Source organism: Malaclemys terrapin, chromosome 6 (assembly GCF_027887155.1).
Source record: "Malaclemys terrapin pileata isolate rMalTer1 chromosome 6, rMalTer1.hap1, whole genome shotgun sequence".
Taxonomy (NCBI): domain Eukaryota; kingdom Metazoa; phylum Chordata; order Testudines; family Emydidae; genus Malaclemys; species Malaclemys terrapin.
The window spans coordinates 31,301,558-31,323,778 of NC_071510.1; the positions used below are offsets into that span (position 1 = coordinate 31,301,558).

Below are 22,221 nucleotides of genomic sequence, written 5' to 3' on the forward strand. Positions count from 1 at the left end.
AATGACCTACAAGAAAAGCTGCAGGGTTCATCTGCTTTCTTAGGCTTTTTCCCTGGGGTGAGGGATGTTGAATAGGATGGGAAGGGAGATAAAAGGAAGGAGGAGGAGGGGAGAGAAGTTCTAAGCAGTGCCCTACATTCATTATAATTTAGTTAAGGCTTCCCTACACATGAAAATTAATCCAGAATAAGATAGAGTGTGAATTTAAAATGGATTAGCTATTCCCGATTAACACCACATATAGATGCTCTTATTTCAGAATTAAAGCACCTTATTCTGAATTATCTTAATCAGTGGAATTCCAGAATAAGAGCAACCACATATGACATTAATCAGGAATATCTTTTCCAGAATAATTTCCCATATAGACAAACTCAGATTACTTAGGTCTTGTAGTTTGTACAGCACCTAGCACAATGGGCTTGGAGTCTCTCGGTGCTACCATAATACAAATAAATAATACCTAACCACTGAGGGGTACCTCATGCTTTATATCATTTTGGGTGCTACACAATCCTATTCAGATCCCGTCTTAGGGACATACGTGGTTTTCCCATTGCACCTCCTTGCCAGTTGTGTCCCTTCAGTAGCGGAGTGCTGTGGTTCTGAGTAGTTATGATGATGTACGCTTTTCTTTTTTAAACAGAAAATTAAATCAGGGCTGAAATGTGTAGGAGTGTCCATGTGCATGCGTGTGTGAGAGACAGAAGATGAGTGACTGTAAAAATACAATTCCCCTACTAGGTGATCCCTGCATTCTTTCTAAAAATATGTAAAACTCAGTGACCGCTTGGTGCCTTATTACTGTAATCAGAATTCATTCTGAAGAACAAAAAGGGACAGGACAGACATTTTCCCCCATTTCTTTTTAGTGTAGCCCAATGACTCTCAACTTTTAACAGGTGAAGAATCACTAGTTCATTAAACAAAGGGCCCAACTCTTCATTCCTTGTAAGCAAAAAGCTCCCACTGACTTCAGAAAGTCCCCAAAATAATTACACATCATACACCGCCCAGTCTTGCAACGAGTCAATGGAGATTGTGCCTACTCCCCATCTCTTAGGAGGTGCCCAGGTTCAGGCCCACAATATACAAATGTATATGTAATGAGTATATCGGAAAGAAATTCTATCTCCTCTTAGTTTGCTATCACAGAGTAAATGTGGATTCCACCCCTCCATCTGTGTGTTTTCTGAGGGGTTGTGTTTCAGTTTCTGTATCTTTAAAAAACAAAGTAATTGCCATCTTCGTTAGGACCTCTCATGATACCCTATTCATACATGAAAAAAGAACCACATTCTAGGCTAGACAGAAAAGCCACCTGCTTGAGCGCCATTGCTCTGGGCATTTTGAGTAAACTCGTTGTTGGTGGAGAATAGAACTGATTCAGTGAGGTGCTGAGGTCAATCAAAGGATGTCTTGGCCAACAAAGCATGTGAAGCAATTCATTTAGATCAAAGGTCCATACAGAACTACAGATCCATTCAAGACTTACTTGGTAAAATGATTGTAAAAAGAGAAAAAGCAAAATAGGCATTCTGTTGCTAATTTCTGTCTGTAATCAGGACAAGCCCAGGACTGAGTACGGCATAACTAGATTTAGAGAGCCATTAGTGAGACAGGTCAGACTGAGTTTGCATTAAGATACTGTACAATCAATATATTTGGCTTTCGAATGGTTGTTTTGATGATACATAAAGAAATATCCATTTTGATGAATTCTGTTTTTTTTAAATCAATAAATGTACCATTTATTTACCTTTCAACTTCCTTGTTCTCCATTAACCTCTGATAAAATGCAAAAAGCTGCACATATGCAATGCTAAGGCTGTAGATAAGGACTCAAAAGTCAGGAAGTTCAGGTTGCCCACACAATTTTAACTCTGTCCATTTGTGCTTATGCCTTATGATAGAATGTAATTACTGACTAAAGTCTCTGAGCTCTGCTTTGCAGTATTTCTCTTTCTTTTATTCGTATGCCATTTCTTGAAACTTTGATCTTTTCATTCTTCTGGCAAAGAGGGTGAAATCCTTTCCCTACTAAAGTCAATGGCAAAATTCCCATTGACTTTAATGGAGCTCAGGTTTCACCAAGAATGTTCAGACTTACAGCAAGTGTTTGTATGGGAGACTGCTAATCACAGACCTCCACTTTTGAAAACTTCTGGTACCGCTTCTCTTCCAGATGTGCACAAACTTTGGAGTGATTATTATTGCACACTACACAAAGATTTGTTCAGTCATGTAGTGCAACATTCTTCACAGAGACAAACAGTCCTACAGACCTTACTGTTCTTTCATGGGAGTGGGCCACAGTCACCCTGGAATCATAAAAAGCTTGGAATATACTTTAGACACCTTCTACTGGCCAATTAGAGGGAAAATATATTGCCCCGTTTTGTACTCAGTACACTATTTGCCTATCTAGCCCGTGAACCTTGGTTCAAAGAACTTATAAAACATATGTCTTCTATGAGACTCTTCCAAAGGTTCACTGCAGATATCACTAAACCTCCATTGACTCCCAAAGGTAACAAGTGTATGCGTTTGCTACTGAGAATTGTTTTCACTAATTTGTTAATTTATATCCTATACCTTATTAGAAAGCCTCCACCATCACTAAATATTTATTTAAGTATTACAATCATGATCAAGGTGTGCTGGAATCCTTACATTAGTTGAATCCAATCCAATAGTTGCAATTGTAACTGAGTTTCTTTTGAAAGTCCAATTGTAGCACACCTCTAAAATGTACCAAAAAGTCACACTGGCTTCAAAATTGGTAAGATAAATCTGGAACAGTTCTACAAAATCTGTTCTACAGCATCTTAAATAGATACTTATTTTATTCAGTGAAAAAATGTTTCTTCAATGAGACATAAGTGAGCTGGAAAAGTGAACTGAAAAGACCAAAACCTAGAAACTAGAAACCATATTTTGCGATTCAAAAAACAAAGCAAAAAAAAAATACAAATAGGGTTAATGCCTACAAAAAAGAGTCTGATGCACAAAAAGCTACTTACAAAGCAGGTACCTTTCTGACTGCTTTGGAATTTAAAATGAATGGATTTGTTGATAATCTTTTGAGGTGCTAGTCTCTCTCACCTTCTCCTGACTTCAGCAAGAAAAGCTGAAGGTATAGCCTCTATCAGGATTTGAATGCCAATAGAACAGTCCCAAGAAATCTACTCACAGGCTCCCAACTTTACAGCGAAAGCTATATGAAGGAGTGGGTTACAAAAGGAATCCTGGAATGTGATAACCCACATGCTGTTATGTTTTATTTAATGCACCCACACTCAGAAAGGATGACAAAAGGAGGTGTGATGTAAAATATAGTACGTGGAGATTATATTTTGTGAAAAATCCAAATGGAAAACTCTAAAATACCATACTTTGATCTAAATTAAGTTTCTAGAACACTATCTCCTGTTTGGTTTTTTTGGAAGTTATGCAGAAACAATGATGACAGATCTCTTTGGGAAGCTAAAGGGAATCATAGGGTCTCATCAGTATTAATGTTGCTACAGAGAAAACAAACAAAAATAACTTATCTCCTTACTTTCTTCATTGGTAGAAAATGTATAGTATGGTCTCAGATGATATATCTGTATTACCTACAGTACACAAAGCTTTGGGATGGAAATTGCATTATGCCAATCCATAAAGGGTGCTTTCTAAGATGACATTTTTCTAGGTTCTTTTAATATCAATAACATACTACATGCAGCATATGTATGGTAATACGTAGCAGTTACCTACTTTATTCATAGTATATTTATAGGAATAATTTCTCTCATGTATTTATACTTTATTACTGCAAGACTAAAGAAAAATCAGAGGATCATGGATGTAGTAATTGTAGCATTTTTTTCAAATGGTATATTTAATAAATATTTTAAGATTAAAAAAATCCCATCAACCTCTTCAACCCTCAGACCCATAATAAGAAATGAAGTAAATAACTTTATTGAAACAAATATCTAAGATGAGCTTTTCTGCAAAAGGCTTAAATGTAAATGCCATAGCTGAGTGGACTGGGTTAATGAGCCACTGAAGGAAATTGGGTGGTGTATTTAAACAAATTAGCCACCAATTTATGTCAAGCAAAAGCTTCTTTCAAGCAAAATAGTTTATAATATAAATCCTTGTTAGCTAGACAATTTCATACAAGCTAACTGCATCTGGATGCTAGCTTTGTCTGGACACCCGGCTGAGTTGGCATCTCCAGTAGTAAAGAGTTTACTGTGTTTGGGTTTGTCTAGACCGAGAAAATAAATCAGCTTTGTAAACACACTCACACACACATTTTAACTAAGAAATTTGGACATAACTTTGCACCTCTCATAGACCCCTTTGCACCTAGCATAGACAGAGATATCCATGTTTAAAAATGTATTAGTTGGTCATTGTCTCTTCTAGGCCTGGGCTGACCATGAGCAGCAAACATATTTCAAACAAATCCCAATCTGGACAAACTCTTCGGGGTGTTGGTTAAAACACATTGAGACACACCTCGTGAGGCACTGTGTCTATTCTTCACCTTTGTTCAAAGAGACCAGAATTACATACATAATGTGAATAAAAAGTACTGGCATATGCTGGTTCTTTGTCCACTCATTTCTCTTCCAGAAAGGAAAAGACTTTCTCCAGAAGCCCATATCCTTAATTAATTGTTCAGAAGCTATAACAACATATTAAAAATTTGTTAGGCTCCACTCAAGATGGATTTCTAACGACAACCAAACTTGTCTACATTAGTGCAACAAAAAGTCTTGGAAAAGCTTTCAAAACATTTACAAATGCAAATATTATGCAAATTTTCAAGTTCTGAAGTACCAAACAGTACACATACTTCCAAAAATCATCAGTTCCTCCTCAAATCCGTCACATATCCTGATTATGGATACATAAATCCTCCCACATATGTAGATCAAGTCTCTCTTTTCCCTCATTAATTTTCCCACTCCTCCCAAAACATTACTTTTCTTTCCTCTGCTGTTCTTAACCATCAATTCTATTTCTCCCTGTAATTCATTAGTGCACAAATTTCCAGGCTCTCTCTTTCAGTTCCTCCTTCCTTCAATGTACTCCTTAAGCGAGGCTCCTGCCTTAGCAATTGCTGTTGTTATACCTGCAGCTCCCTCCCCTCTCTCCCTTCCCCAGCTGGCTATTCATCCCAAGGCCTGGTCAAAGGTTTTCCATCCAAACATTTGATCACTAGAAAATGGGGTTTTCAACTAAATGAAAGTTTTTGCAAAAAGTATTTACTATCCTCAAAAAAAAAAAAAAAAAAAAAATCCATTTTTTCCCATCACAAAACCATTTTCCATCAGTTTTGGTTGAAAATTTCAGTTTGCAGCAGTTTTTGGTTTTTCAATGGAAAGATGAAATTTTCATGGACAACTGCAATTCAAACTAAACATTTGCGGTTTTCATCTACATTTGGCACAGAGCTCCCCCCCCCATTTTCTGATCAGCTCTTCTCTGGGCTCCTCCCCTAGTAGTCTCTGGGTGCCTGATGGAGGAGAGGGGAAAAGCCAGTCAGCAACCAGATCACAGCAGTCAGCCCTGGCTACTCTCATGCTATTCAAAGCTGGAGACTCAGTAGGGCAGGTGGAGGAACCAGAAAGTACACCTGACAGCTGAGATCTTTTGGTGAGTTGACATTTTCAGCCCTGAAAATACCACAGTAATTGTGGTATCTATTTAATGTAAAAGGGAGACAGCCAAAAGTGGAGAACTAGCTACTCTGCTGCAGTGCTGGGAGCATTTTAGAAACAACTTCATTTATTCGCTCTCACTACGAACATAGCAATAGTCTACTTACTGTGAGCAACAGCAGAAAGGGGTAAGTGCTAAACAGTCTGAATTTGTAAGGCTACTACAGCAGTAACCATGCAGAATCCACTTCCATTAAGGCAAAATGGCCACTCTTAGCTTTTTGACTATTTTATACTGATTCTACAGAGTTTGCTGCTATGCTTGCATCATTTCTAAACAACTGTGGTGAAATGGAATTTGAAAAGCCTAGAACTGTACTTTCAATTATGCTGTTCATATCTCAGCGAAGAGACCCGTTTTAAATGGAACTTCCGTCTGGGTACAAGCCACTGCGAAGAAGTGAAATGATAAATGAATGTATTATTTCTTTCTGGTCACTGGGTGTAGATTTGAAAATGAATTTGAGACTCAAGGCTCTGGTTCATGTGAGATTATGAAGAATACTGGTAATACCTCAGGCTATGTCTATACTAGAAGTGCTTTACTGGTATAGGAATACTGGTTTACGATACCAGCAAAGCACTCCTAGTGTGAATGCAGCAATCCCAGCAAATCTGCACTGTTTCCTGGTATAGTAAACCACACCCACAAACAAAATGAGTGCAGTTTTGCCAGTATGAATATGTCTACACTAGGGGCTTCCGCTGGCAAAGTTATGAGAGTCCGGGATTACACCTATTCACCTCCCTGAGCACCATAGCTATGCTGGCAGAAGTCTGTAGTATAGACATAGCCTTAGATGGAAGAGACAGAAGAGAGGGGAATCAGATATTCTGGGCAAGACTCCCTCTTACATTCTGCTACCTAGTTAGGAAACAGAATCGCTAGCAAGTGTAGATATGCTCTCTGGAGCTGGAAATGGGATCATGACGAAAAAACAGGTAGGAATATGCTCTGCCAGATGTCATGAAAATTACTAAAGGCTAGTGGAGTTTAAATGTTAAAATAATCTTTACAAAATTCTCTTCTAATTTTAAAAGGATCAACCTGACATAGCGATGAGACAATTGAGTAGCCCTGCAGAAGTTGTGGGTTCAGATATAATATTAGATTTGTGTTCTTGCCTGCCGATCTTCACTGGCCCCCAAAATTTCTACCTTCATTGAAATCAGTTGGGTTAGATGGATGTAACTGAGGGCACAGTTTTTCTGAACACCATGGTACCTGAGGAGAGTGTTTAAACTGCTCTGCTCTTCTAGTATTACCATTCAGATATGTATAGAGCAGTCTAGATAATGGCCAGGGTTCATCCATGTTACTGTTCCTTCCAGCTTGAAGAAAAAATACTAAAAAGGAAGGATAGGATGTGACTTAATAGTTTCACTGCTGCCTCAATGTAGTTGATAAGTGATGGTCCATGTAACTTGCACAATACTTTGAAATGCATATATTCCAATATAACATTACAAGGGAAGATCAATACATTCCTGTGCAGCACAGAAGCATCAATGTGGATCAGTTGTCAAGACTAGGGTGACCAGACAGCAAGTGTGAAAGATTGGGAAGGGGATAGGGGGTAATAGGAACCTATATAAGAAAAACACCCCAAAATTGGGAGTGTCCTTATAAAATCGGGACATCTGGTCACCCTAGTCAAGACATTAAAATGGGAAAGTTCTTCCAGATAAAGAGATAACAGAACTCTCTTTTATACAAAGTACAAGATTAATTTTGAAATGGACAGATCATTTAATCAACTGTGGCGGGGGGGGGGGTGAGTGAGAGGAGGGTGGAATGTATATCCATTTATGTTATTGTAATAATGATTTATACTCATTTGGCACTAGATTCTGCTCTCAATTAGACCAGTGGAAAACTGGAATATCTCCACTAATTTCAGTGCTGTTGTAAAAAATTTCATTATGGTAAAGGGAGAAACTTCAAAATGTACAGCAAATAACATTTTCAATTCATACAAGTCACTTTTATCCAGTGAGAGTCAGTATTTAACAAATCCAGAAATATGAAAGCAGTATGGTCCAGCATCGGAAAGAAGGCATCAGAAAGAACTGCAGTTCAATGCAAAAATAACATAGATAGGTAGGCACTCTGAAATTCACAGTTGTGATTTCAAGATGGCTGTGTTACAGGAAATAAAGTTGTAACATTAAAACCTTTTCAGTCAATCATCATAGTTAGCTTAAGCTAACTAACTTGCACATACTACAGTGCTGTACATATTGACTTGGATTTATCTAAACATTAAGAGACAAATGGTATTTTATGGCTATGACATAACATCACTCTCACAACATGCAGCTATAAAATTGACATTTCCCCCCCAAGATGGCAGTGGAATTTTTCTTTTGATTTATCTGTTGGAGCACTGCATAACATGGATGGGTGCAGTTTCGTCTCAATGGAACAAATATTATCTTCCCAGTCTATGTAGAATACAAGCTAGGTAATTTTTGTTATGGTATATAACTTCATGAAGGAAGAGAGGAGACTTATGAATGGCCTAGTCACAATTAAGTTATCCTGATTCTTTTACAAATGAAGTTAAATATTCAAAAAGAATCAGGTACCATTAAGCTTAGAAGAATTGTTTAATATTCTTCTGCTTCTTTGAGGCATGGTATAGTGAAGAAGTAGGTTTTACTGTATGGCCTGGAGATATAGAGGGAAGGACTTAGCTCAGTATCCTTTAGGAGGATATTCCAGAGCCTTGAATCTGCTGTTGACAAGGTTTGGGCTCCAGCTTCATTGAATCTATACAAAGGCTCTGCTAAATATAGTACAGATGACCACAGTGGCCATAGGAAGTCTTGGAAGAAGAGGCAGTCTCTGAGATAACATGGGCAGATTCCATTTAGGGCTTTGTAAATCAGAAACGTGAATGGGGAGGCAGCATAATTTGTGAAGCATAATATGTTGTCTTTGACTCATCCTTCATAGGAGCCAAGCTGCCATATTCAGTAATAGTCATAATCATGGGCAGCAGGTATTGCAGGCCAGGGGAAGTTGAGTCTCCCCAAACAGCCAGGGGTGGCCCCGCCCAAGCTCTGTCCCAAAGCTCCCGCCTGCTTCCTACTCTGCCCCCGTGGTCCGGGTGGTTCATGTGCCACCCATGGCCATAGTTTCTTCTTGAACTTCTTACCTAGGGCCAGTTACAGAGCATTACATCAGTCTAAAGGTGATGAATTCATAAAGCATTGTAGCTTGATCATCTTCTGAGAGAAATATATACAGCATTCTTACTAGCCTAAAGTGGAGAATTATGCTTTTGGTAGCAAATGCTATTTGATTGGTCTGGGTTGGTAATGAGCCCAGGGCTCCATGCTTTTTCTGTTTCTGTCTAACCTGTTTTTCAATGGAAAATTGGGTTCTCAATTTTGTCAAAAAAACAAACACCTGAAAATCAAAAAGTCTGAAAAGAAAAATCAACCCCCCAAATATTTTATTCTGGAAATGCCATTGTGGTCCCTCATGGGAGTTCTCTCTAGGCCAGGCTCCCCAGCTAGCCTTTATCTCACATGATGCACTGAATCTACGCACCAAGAGGGGGACCATGGTACATCTTGGGAAACGTAGTTTTATTAGAGAGCCCAGCCTCTAGAGGAGAATGTGGACATGAGGCACCACAGTGACATTTCTGAATCAAAATATTTTCACTTGCAGTCGAAATATGGATTTTGATTTTTTTGTCAAAAAGTTAAAATTTTCTGCAGGAAATTCCTCCTCCCCCCTCATTTTCTGACTATGTCTAACAACCTCACTGTTGCTTGGGAACAATATAAATCAGAAGCTACTCTTTTCACTGGGATATCTGTCATATAGAACTGTCTGTGCTGAATGAAAAAAGATATATAGAACTGTGTGACAGCTTTTCATTAGTACAGTTCCACAGTATAATTATATTTGAAATCAGCAATTTTTTTCAAGCATTTTATTCACTGGTGGAGGCGGCGGGGAAGAGGAGCGGTCAGAAAGTCAAATACTATGGCTGGGTAATGGACTGATCATTAATAAGCTAACATTTATAGTCACGCAAGATAAGGATAGTCCAATCTTATGCTCCAGGCCATAAAGTTGACTGCCACAAGGTCAGAAATGAAATTCCTCTCTCCTCATTTCACATTCAGGTACATCTGAGATACTTATGCTAACAGAGGCAGGATATCAGACTAGACGGTACAATATTTTGATCCTGTTGAGCAAATCCTTATGTTTCTAATGGCAGTTTGTTACTTGGTTAACATAGCACATTATTTTATTTCATATGAAGCCTATGCTATTATGACAAAATAGGAATAAAGTAGTTTGAATTCATACAACGCATTGTATAAGGCTATGTCTACACTTAAAATGTGTAGGTGCAGCACTTCAGTGTAATCCACCTCCCTGAGAGGCAGTCGCTAGGCAGACAGAAGAATTCTAGTACTGTCTATATCGGTGGTTAAGTTGGCTTAACTACATCTCTCAGGGATGTGGATTTTTCACACCCCAGAGAGCCACAGCTGTAGACTAGCCCTCAGTGTACCAGCTAGACAACCAGGCAAAGTGTGGCAAAGCTTCAACTTTCATGGTCTTCCATGCAAGTCAGCAGCCAACTCCATCTAAGGAAGAGGCCAGCATCTTGCAGCATGGGAGGGGAAGCTAGTGAAAACAGAGTACTCACTGACTTGCAGGAGCAGGCCCTTTGGCTATGAGATGCTACTTGTTTTATTTCTCTGACGAACTAACGCATATACAAGAAACAAAAACAAAATCATAATAAAACAAATAGTTTTGAAGGCTTCTCTTCAAAAATCCTAAAATTCAGCTTGATTTTAGATACTGAAAACATCTCATTTTAACAAAAAAAATTGAGCTATTTGTCTCATATATGCAGCATTAGAAATGAATATGAACACATGGCCAATTTTTACAGCAGCCTCAAGCTGATCTTCAACTTTGAATGTGCAATTAATTACAAGTCCAAATGCTACTGTAACCACCCATTTGGCAGATGCAATCAGGTAGTTAGAACAGTCCCTGATTCTGCAAACATTTACCCACCAATTGAGGAAAACATCCCAATTAAGGAAACGTTGACTGCACTAGGACTTAAACATGTGATTAAAGTTAAACATGTGTCTCAATGCTTTCCTGAGTCAGGGCTATAAGCACTGACCTTCTAAGTTAATCGCAAGACTCCCATTGGTTTCACTGGGCATTGGATAGGCCCTAAGTACTTCCTACTTAAAAATGTTGGCAGGATTGGAATCTTAATGCTAACATCTGTGTTGAAGTTAACTATGCCCTCAAAATTATGCCAGAAAAACTGGAGGGCATTTTAAAAAATCAGGTTAACTCATAGTTGTTGAATAATTCAGAAGACTGAGGTCATTAAATAATTCTTCTCAGACTTTGTGGTTAGGTCATCCATAAATGAGCATATCTTATTGAATGTGTTATGTCAAAGCCACAGTATAAAATATATAGATATAAGTATACATTATATACTAGTATATACTTATTAGTATATATGTATTATTTACTTCAGTGAAAACATTATCTGTTGTATGTCTTTATCTGAAAGAAACAAAATTGTAAATGCAAATGACAAAAATGTGAAAAAAAAGAATGATGGCGGATCACACTATGTCAGTGAAATCATGCAAAGAGGAAATACATAATTCCCCAAAAGAAGGAAGAAAAAAAAAGAAAAAGCAAACACGTAAAAGGCACTAAAAAAGAATTACAAAAAGCGAATACAAACAATTCTAAAATATTTCTTACCTTCTTCAGTCATTGTGTCATAATATTTTAGTTTTCCATATGATCCAAGCTCTACAACATTACAGTAAAAGACACAAAGATAAGGAACCAGCAGACATTCAAGAAATCTACACATTTGCACATGTGCTTAATAAAGTTCAGAGTGATTATGTAAAATTTCTGCAGAATTATAGGCATACATGGATTGCTGAAATGCTGAACAGTGATTTTTTTCACTGCAAATTTCAGAAGTCACTTGCTACAGTTAAGTGACTTGGCTGGATGGGATTTGGGGACAAACACTGTAGTTAAGGACTACGACTATATCTACACTAGAGACCTTATAAAAGCACAGCTGTACTGCTGCACCTGTGCTGCTGGAAGGTCTCCTATGTAGCTTCTCTGTGTGGCAGGAGAGAGCTCTCCCGCCTGCATAATTAAACCACCCCCAACAAGCAGTGTTAGCTATGTCTGCAGGAGAGCATCTCCTGCTGACATAGCGCTGTCCACACCGGTACTTTTGTCAGTGAAATTTATATTGGTCACTGGTATGTTTTTTCACATCCCCGACTGACAAAAGTTTTACTGACAAAAGTACTAGTGTAGACATAGCCTAACATTTAGAGAGATGAGTGATTTGTGGTACCTTAATTTATTTTAGATACCTTACAGAGTGCTGAGAACCTGCCCTTTGCAAATCAAGTTCTTTTAATGTGTTTCAAGTACAGCACCCAAAAATTGAGGCACCTCAAATGACAGTCACTTTTTGAAAATGTATGCCCTAATGCATGGGACTGGGTCTCTAGGTTTTGAATTTAAAACAAAGGTTCTAATGGTAGTTCTGATGCTGACTTGCTGTCTGAACGGGGATACATAACTTAGACTTAGTTTTATCATCTGTAAAGCTACATAGTTTATATTTACCTACTCCATGGGATTATGTGACATCTACTTAGAAATGTTAGTAAAGAGCTATATGTGTACATAGTATTTATTAAGGCCAGTCAGTGGCAGAAGAAGGAATAGAATTTTGGAGGACCCTCCAGACACTCAAGCCTGTGCTTATTCCTCTAGAGAATTTGGCTTTTGTGAGGCATCACCTCCTCTTCATCCAGAAGTTTTTTCAAAGTTCATTTTTTTCTGTGAAGCTGTTTCTTTTGCATGATTCATTATGAATAATTTCCAATCTTCCAAAATGTTATGTAAAATGATATTTGAGGGATTCAAAATCATGCAAAATGTACTGGAGAAAATTTTTGCACAAATGTGACATTTTTCATCAATTTCACTCAGTTCTACCTTTAATGTAAAACTTTAATAATTGCACTTCTGAGTATTCATCACTTAGCAGCAATAGAAATCTTAACATTTATAGATATCTAACAAGCTGATGATGGAATTTTCAGATCAATTATTCTTTCCTCATATTCATGAAAGCACTTAAGAAATTAATTATAAAAATGCTAGCCCATTATTTTGTTCTTAGCCCATTGTTTGGAGCTGATGTACTGCATGTTCTATTCAAAGAGTTGTTTTCACTTGGGTAAATTTCAATAGACATCTTGATCTTAGTTTTCATTCTAAGGTATTGTGATGATATGCAAATCTGGTATTTAAAAAGATCCTTTGTTTCTACTAACAATTTCAAACACTTGATTCTGTTAGATGAGCATTTCTGAGGCCACTTATGTGATACAAGCAAAACTGGCATAAAAATAAAGTCTACAGTCTTTTCTTCATCATTATGATTTTTAAAGTGCTATACACTTTACACTATTCACTGTAAAAGATTGTGTTACACGAATAATCAACATATTAACAAAAATCGATCATATGTAATGATATGTATTCATATTTGTACACTCTATTTTCTTTTCTCCATGAGTATGTAAATGTGCATACACACACACACACATATACATATATATAAATGTTATCATTAGTCTCATTTAGAGCAAAGAGAAGTCTACTGAAGAAAATATTTTATATAGTTTTGTAAAAATCTTTCTATAACAAAGAAAGTTCTAGTCTGTACATGCTGGTTTTAGTCCTAAAAAAATAAATATATATGATGATGATTTAGCACCTGAATTCCTTACCCAGGCAAAACTCCCACTGACTTCAGTGTGGCTTTTCCCTGAGTAGAGAGCTCAGGACTGGATACATTGTTTAGTTAGAACTCTGGTTATCTTAACTATAGCATTCAAATTAACTTTAAACGGTTCTTCCTCTTTTAAACTTGCTCTCCCTGATGTCTGTCCCAGTTCCCCTGGGATCAGATGCACTAAGGACTTGGGAGAGAAGCCAGTGGAGGTTCTTGACCGAGAGAGGAGTGAATGGAGGCCCTAAAGGAAAGAGGAGCAGTGAAATGGGACCAGGAAGTAGATGCATGGGAACAAGACAGCTGATAAAGGGATGGATATAGTAATCAGGAAAGAAGAGGCCAGTAGGAGGGGCCAAATGGAGTAGGGGATAGGAAGGGAATACATCACTGTGGGAAAGAATTCTTCTACCCAAGAGATGTTGGGGAACTGACAAAACAATAGTGCGGAAAGGCACTAGTGAAAGGCAGGGGACCTGCTGGGAATGGGATGAGACACAGAGATTTCCAACAAAGGAAGGGTGAAGAACATAGACTCAAATATCCAGGCAGAACTAAGCAAAATCACAGTAGAAGGCACGAGAGGCAATACAAAGGAAAGAAGACGTATGCACAATAAGAATGCATGATGCCGGCACTGGTTGTGTTCCTGGAGTTTAGATATAGTGGGTGTGCTGCCAAGACCAGTAATTTCAGACTACAAGGATTTAAAATAGTGTAATTCCCACATTGTTAGAAAAACTACTGCCTGTGAAACTCAGACCTTGCAGGTGAGAATACATTCCCCAAAGCTTTTATAGTCCTGCTCATGCTTCGCAAGAGGGTAGTGAGCACACTGCACACTGACCGTGCTGTTTTGCAGTCCACTGTACTTACTGATGTGAGTTATCCCATTGACTTGAATAAGACTACTTTGGTGAGTATGTGCTAGTCAACAGCAGTATAGGTAAAAGAATTGGGTTCTAAATGGATACCACAAAAATGACAGTAAAAATGTTAGCGACATCCATTCTGTCATACTTTGCCACTTGGTATGTCATCTTTGGAGTTCCATGGATGCAGGCATTTCCAAGACTACAGCTCTTGCATGGGAATTGCAGCAGTGATGGGTCACAGTGAATAAAGCATGACACAGACCCACTGAAATATCTGAGGATTAAAATCCAGTACACAGACAATGTAGGATGCAATACAATACAACTAACTTTAAGATCCAGGGAGAACTGGAAGTCCTGGCACAGTAAGGGAACTATGATGCGATTAGAATAACAGACGTGGTGGGATAACTCACATGACTGGAGTACTGTCATTGATGGATATAAACTGTTCAGGAAGGACAGGCAGGGCAGAAAAGGTGGGGGAGTTGCGTTGTATATAGGAGAGGAGTATGACTGCTCAGAGCTCCGGTATGAAACTGCAGAAAAACCTGAGAGTCTCTGGATAAAGTTGAGAAGTGTGAGCAACAAGGGTGATGTCGTGGTTGGAGTCTGCTATAGACCACCAGACCAGGGGGATGAGGTGGACGAAGCTTTCTTCCGGCAACTAGCAGAAGTTGCTAGATCGCAGGCCCTGGTTCTCATGGGAGACTTTAATCTCCCTGATATCTGCTGGCAGAGCAAAATAGCGGTGCACAGACAATCCAGGAAGTTTTTGGAAAGTGTAGGGGACAATTTCCTGGTGTAAGTGCTGGAGGAACCAACTAGGGGCAGAGCTTTTCTTGACCTGCTGCTCACAAACAGGGAAGAATTAGTAGGGGAAGCAAAAGTGGATGGGAACCTGGGAGGCAGTGACCATGAGATGGTCGAGTTCAGGATCTTGACACAAGGAAGAAAGGAGAGCAGCAGAATATGGACCCTGGACTTCAGAAAAGCAGACTTTGACTCCCTCTGGGAACAGATGGGCAGGATCCCCTGGGAGAATAACATGAAGGGCAAAGGGGTCCAGGAGAGCTGACTGTATTTTAAAGAATCCTTATTGCGGTTGCAGGACCAAAGCATCCTGATGTGTAGAAAGAATAGTAAATATGGCAGGCGACCAGCTTGGCTAAACAGTGAAATCCTTGCTGATCTTAAACGCAAAAAAGAAGCTTACAAGAAGTGGAAGATTGGACAAATGACCAGGGAGGGGTATAAAAATATTGCTCAGGCATGCAGGAGTGAAAACAGGAAGGCCAAATCACACTTGGAGTTGCAGCTAGCAAGAGATGTTAAGAGTAACAAGAAGGGTTTCTTCAGGTATGTTAGCAACAAGAAGAAAGTCAAGGAAAGTGTGGGCCCCTTAGTGAATGAGGGAGGCAACCTAGTGACCGTGGATGTGGAAAAAGCTAATGTACTCAATGATTTTTTTGCCTCTGTCTTCACAAACAAGGTCAGCTCCCAGACTGCTGCACTGGGCAGCACAATATGGGGAGAAGGTGACCAGCCCTCTGTGGAGAAAGAAGTGGTTCGGGACTATTTAGAAAAACTGGACGTGCACAAGTCCATGGGGCCAGATGCGCTGCATCTGAGGGTGCTAAAGGAGTTGGTGGATGAGATTGCAGCGCCGTTAGCCATTATTTTTGAAAACTCATGGCGATCGGGGGAGGTCCCAGATGACTGGAAAAAGGCTAATGTAGTGCCCCTCTTTAAAAAAGGGAAGAAGGAGGATCCGGGGAACTACAGGCCAGTCAGCCTCACCTCAGTCCTTGGAAAAATCATGGAGCAGGTCCTCAAGGAATCAATTATGAAACACTTAGAGGAGAGGAAAGTGATCAGGAACAGTCAGCATGAATTCACCAAAGGGAAGTCGTGCCTGACTAACCTAATTGCCTTCTATGAGGAGATAACTGGCTCTGTGGATGAGGGGAAAGCAGTGGATGTGTTATTCCTTGACTTTAGCAAAGCTTTTGATACGGTCTCCCACAGTATTCTTGCTGCCAAGTTAAAGAAGTATGGGCTGGATGAATGGACTGTAAGGTGGATAGGAAGCTGGCTAGATCATCGGCCTCAACGGGTAGTGATCAATGGCTCCATGTCTAGTTGTCAGCCTGTTTCAAGCGGAGTGCCCCAAGGGTCAGTCCTGGGTCCGGTTTTGTTTAATATCTTTATTAATGATCTGGAGGATGGTGTGGACTGCACTCTCAGCAAGTTTGCAGATGACACTAAACTAGGAGGCGTGGTAGATACATTAGAGGGTAGGGATCGGATACAGAGGGACGTAGACAACTTAGAGGATTGGGCCAAAAAAACCCTGATGAGGTTCAACAAGGACAAGTGCAGAGTCCTGCACTTAGGACGGAAGAATCCCATGCACTGCTACAGACTAGGGACCGAATGGCTAGGTAGCAGTTCTGCAGAAAAGGACTTAGGGGTCACAGTGGACGAGAAGCTGGATATGAGTCAACAGTGTGCTCTTGTTGCCAAGAAGGCTAACGGCATTTTGGGCTGTATAAGTAGGGGCATTGCCAGCAGATCGAGGAACGTGATCGTTCCCCTTTATTCGACATTGGTGAGGTCTCATCTGGAATACTGTGTCCAGTTTTGGGCCCCTCACTACAAGAAGGATGTGGAAAAATTGGAAAGAGTCCAGCGGAGGGCAGCAAAAATGATTAGGGGTCTGGAGCACATGACTTATGAGGAGAGGCTGAGGAAACTGGGTTTGTTTAGTCTCCAGAGGGAAGAATGAGGGGGGATTTGATAGCAGCCTTCAACTACCTGAAGGGGGGTTCCAAAGAGGATGGAGCTCGGCTGTTCTCAGTGGTGTCAGATGACAGAACAAGGAGCAATGGTCTCAAGTTGCAGTGGGGGAGGTCCAGGTTGGATATTAGGAAACACTATTTCACTAGGAGGGTGGTGAAGCACTGGAATGCGTTACCTAGGGAGGTGGTGGAGTCTCCTTCCTTGGAGGTTTTTAAGGCCTGGCTTGAGAAAGCCCAGGCTGGGATGATTTAGTTGGGAATTGGTCCTGCTTTGAGCAGGGGGTTGGACTAGATGACCTCTTGAGGTCCCTTCCAACCCTGATATTCTATGATTCTAAGATTCGCTCAGATTGAGCCTACTTTCTGAAGATTTAGGCCAAAATTTTCAGACTTGGGTGCCAAAAATTAGGCACCAAAATCTATATATACCAATTTGTTGTTAAAATATTTCACATTAATATTAACCTGACATAAACCTTCCAACAGGTAGATTTTACTGGATACATATTTAATACCTATTGTGCAAAAACTAGGCTGTCTTACTGCCACCAATGTCTCATATCTTGGATTGTGACAGCTTCTGTTGCACAAGCCCTGGAGTGCATCTGACCTTTGGGGTTCATCTGTAATCTTCCCATTGTAATAGATCTTTCATTTTTATCATCTTGCCATTGAAAGACGTTTTAATTAGGGAGGGAGTGAACTGGTTTGGATACAGTAGGGACCTACACAAATGTTCATCCAAAATTCAAACTTAATTCTACTACCATTTATTTATTTTTTGGAGGCTCTCTGAACCTCCTGATTTCAGTCAGTACTGGCAATATTGTGAAAAAAATTATTCTTGCTGCTGTTTATGATTAGAGCTGGTTGGGATTGTGTGTCTGGGGATTGTCTGAACCTTTGTTCCCTGGATCATCCTGGATCATCTTTGATCAGCCTTGTTATCACCCTCCCCTGTGTGATTAAAAAGGGGGTAGGGCTGACCTAGGAGAGAAGACCTTAAAAGCCAGAGGCTAAGTGACCAAGGGGAGCTAGCAAACAGGGGAGTTTTGTGGGAAGGAGTCATAATATAACTACTGTGGTTAGGAAGGGACACATCGCCAGTGCCAACACTGTTCCGGTCTCCTCCACCTGCGCCTGTATCCAGACAGACAACCTAACCATGGATGCCTCTACACAGATCCTGGTGTGGATTTTCAGAAACTGTGGCCTGCATTTCCCACTCTGAGAAAGTCAGGATGGGGGGACCATCAAGTGTGAAAGGTGCCTGCTGGAGGAATCTCTCAGGAAGCAGGTGGAAGAGCTACAGGAGGAGGTGGCTAGGCTGAGGAGCATCCGTGCCCATGAGGAATTCCTCAAGAGTATTCATATGGAGACATCCAAGGCTGAGGAAGCTATCCAGCTACAGAGGATTGCTGTCACACCACTAGGGGAGGAGAATATGGCTCTGTCACAGGGAGGACACCGGCTGCTGGTTACTTCTGGCAGCAAGCAGCACAGGCGCCGACTTCCCCTCTGCCCGGTGGATGCTCAACCTCTCCCGCGCCCACCCCCACCCTTGCCCCTCCTCTTCCTGCCCCTGCACTGCCCTCGCCCCACCCCCATTCCAGCCCTCCCCCAAAGTCCCTCCCCAACCCACCTTTCCCCCCCAGCCCCGCCCTGTCCCCTTCCCCCCATTCAACCCCATTCCCCCAAGTCCCCATCCCTGCCCTGCCTCTTCTCCGCCTCCTCCCCCGAGCGCACTGCATCCCTGCTCCGCCCCCTCCCACCCAGAAAGTCCTAAGCACCGCCAAACAGCTGTTAGGCAGCAAAGGGAGGAATAGCTCAGTGGTTTGAGCATTGGCCTATTAAACCCAGGGTTGTGCGCTCAATCCTTGAGGGGGCCACTTAGGGATCTGGGGTAAAAATCAGTACTTGGCCCTGCTAGTGAAGGCAGGGGGCTGGACTTGATGACCTTTCAAGGTCCCTTCCAGTTCTAGGAGATAGGATATCTCCATTAATTTAATTTAAAGCGCTGGGAGAGAGGGGGAGGAGCAGCACGCTTGGGGGTGGAAGGAGGAGGGGGGATTTTGGCTGCCAGTAGGTGTGGAGCACCTGCTAATTTTTCCGCATGGGTGCTCCAGCCCCGGAGCACCCACAGAGTCGGCGCCTATGGCAGGCAGTGCTCCACCCCTACTCCCAACCCACCCACCATAGTGATGGAAAACCATTATGCTGCCTTGGCAACGAGTGATGAGGAATCACCCCCAAAGGTGGAGGAGGAGAAACCATGTACCTCCAAGCCTGGGAGGATTGCAGCCACCATTTCCACCTATCAAGGAAGGGGAAGAGCATATTTGGATACAGACTGGCTAACCTTGTGAAGAGGGCTTTAAATTAGGTTTGAAGGGGGCAGGTGATCAAAGCCCACAGGTAAGTCGAAAACATGGAGACCTGAGAAAAGGGTCGGAATTTGGGAGGAGTATGGGCTGTTGTAGCAGGGATAAGGGCAAGAAAAGACAGAACTGGGGGTGGGGGGGGAGGGATCAAATCAGTATCTTAGATGTCTATATACTAATGCGAGAAGTATGGGGAGTAAGTAGGAAGAACTCAAAATGCTAGTAGATAAACACAACTATGACATAGTTGGCATCACAGAGACTTGGTGGGTGTCAGGACTGAGATCCCCACTTTGAACTTTAGGGTACATTTACAAGTTGAGAAAAACAAAGGAAAACTAACACGCCTTGCCTGGCTATTTACTTACAAGTTTGAAATAGGAGAGGCTTGTTTAGAAAGATGTGGAGAACCTGGATTGATGTCTGGTCCCTCTCAGTCCCCGAGAACGAACACACTCCCAAACAAAGAACACAAACAAAAACCTTCCCCCCCCAAGATTTGAAAGTATCTTGTCCCCTTATTGGTCCTTTAGGTTAGATGCCAGCCAGGTTACCTGAGCTTCTTAACCCTTTACAGGGAAAAGGATTTTGGAGTCTTTGGCCAGGAGGGATTTCGTGTCATAACTATAAAGGGAAGGGTAATAGCTGTCCTGTGTACAGTACTATAAATCCCTCCTGGCCAAAGACTCCAAAATCCTTTTCCCTGTAAAGGGTTAAGAAGCTCAGGTAACCTGGCTGGCATCTAACCTAAAGGACCAATAAGGGGACAAGATACTTTCAAATTTTGGGGGGGGAAGGTTTTTGTTTGTGTTCTTTGTTTGGGAGTGTGTTCGTTCTTGGGGACTGAGAGGGACCAGACATCAATCCAGGTTCTCCACATCTTTCTAAACAAGCCTCTCCTATTTCAAACTTGTAAGTAAATAGCCAGGCAAGGCGTGTTAGTTTTCCTTTGTTTTTCTCAACTTGTAAATGTACCCTAAAGTTCAAAGTGGGGATCTCAGTCCTGACATGGTGAATAGCGGTGGGATCATTTTAAACCCAAAAGCCAGTGATTTTTTTTTTCCTTCTAGCTGCTTGGAAAGCCGAGCTGGAAGTAGATAGATGCATATCTTATCTCTCCTTGCCTGAAGGCAGAGGTGTTAAGTTTTTTTTACAGGTCCTTTGTTAAGAGAAGGGTTCAATTAGCAAATGACTGGTAAAAGGTATTTACAAGCTGAATTGTTTTTTTTTTCTTTTTACATCCTCTGGAGTAGCTAGTTAGAAAGTTACTGTTAACTCTGCAGCAGCCAGAGCTGAGAGCTTCCCAGTTTGTCAACTGCAAAGGGGGTTACCCAGCACAAGAAAAACAAAGGAAAACTAACACGCCTTGCCTGGCTATTTACTTACAAGTTTGAAATAGGAGAGGCTTGTTTAGAAAGATGTGGAGAACCTGAATTGATGTCTGGTCCCTCTCAGTCCCCGAGAACGAACACACTCCCAAACAAAGAACACAAACAAAAACCTTCCCCCCCCAAGATTTGAAAGTATCTTGTCCCCTTATTGGTCCTTTAGGTTAGATGCCAGCCAGGTTACCTGAGCTTCTTAACCCTTTACAGGGAAAAGGATTTTGGAGTCTTTGGCCAGGAGGGATTTATAGTACTGTACACAGGACAGCTATTACCCTTCCCTTTATAGTTATGACAGTGGGATAATCTGCATGACTGGAATATTGGTATAGAAGGGTACAGCTTTCTCAGGAAGGACAGCCAGGGAAAAAAGGGAGGAGGCGTTGCCTTATATATTAAACATGTATATACTTGGACTGAGATTGAGATGGAAATATTAGATGCAAATAGGAGACAGACTTGTTGAAAGTCTCTGGGTAAGGATAAAAGGGGTAAAAACAAGGGTGATGTCATGCTAGGGGTCTACTACAGACCACCTAACCAGGAAGAAGAGGTGGATGAGGCTTTTTTTAAGTAACTAACAAAATCATCTAAACCACAGGACTTGGTGGTAATGGGGGACATCAACTACCCAGACATATGTTGAGAAAACAACACAGCTGGCACAGATTATCCAACAAATTCTTGGAATGTATTTGAGACAATTTTTTTATTTCAGAAGGTGGAGTAACTACCCATCCTCCATGAGTTCGCAAAGAGAATCACAAAAGGTTCAGAGATTGCTTCAGCTAGCTCCTAAAATATCCTAGGGTGAATTTTGTCAGGCCATGCTGACTTGAATACATCTAATTTATCTAAATATTCTTTAACCAATTCTTTCCCTATTTTGGCTTGTGTTCCTTCTCTCATTATTAAACTAATTGTGTTAAGCATCTGATCATAATTAACTTTTTTAGTGAAGACTGAAGCAGAATATATAGTAAACACCTCAGCCTTCTTGGTGTGGACAATATTAGCTCTTCTTCCCCACTAAGTAGTGCACCTACACTCTCCTTCATCTTTCTCTTGCTCCTAATGAATTCATAGAATTTCCTCTTATTGCCTTTTATGTTCTTTGCTAGATGAAACTCATTTTGTGCCTTAGGGCTTGTCTACACTACAGGTTATGTTGGTTTAACTTATGTTGCTCAG

At 40.8% G+C, this 22,221-nt stretch overlaps 1 protein-coding gene across 4 annotated transcripts in view; it reads right to left on the reverse strand.

The window, feature by feature from the left end:
• The window catches only part of SLC24A2 (solute carrier family 24 member 2), a 182,417-nt gene that overhangs the window by 56,504 nt on the left and 103,692 nt on the right, over positions 1-22,221 (reverse strand). For 2 of the 4 annotated variants that reach the window (XM_054031331.1, XM_054031329.1), the window contains exon 5: positions 11,509-11,559. The exons of the other annotated variants lie outside the window; for them this stretch is intronic. In XM_054031331.1, coding sequence (XP_053887306.1) covers positions 11,509-11,559 — 51 coding nt within the window. The remainder of the gene's footprint in view (positions 1-11,508; positions 11,560-22,221) is intronic. 4 annotated transcript variants of the gene reach the window in all.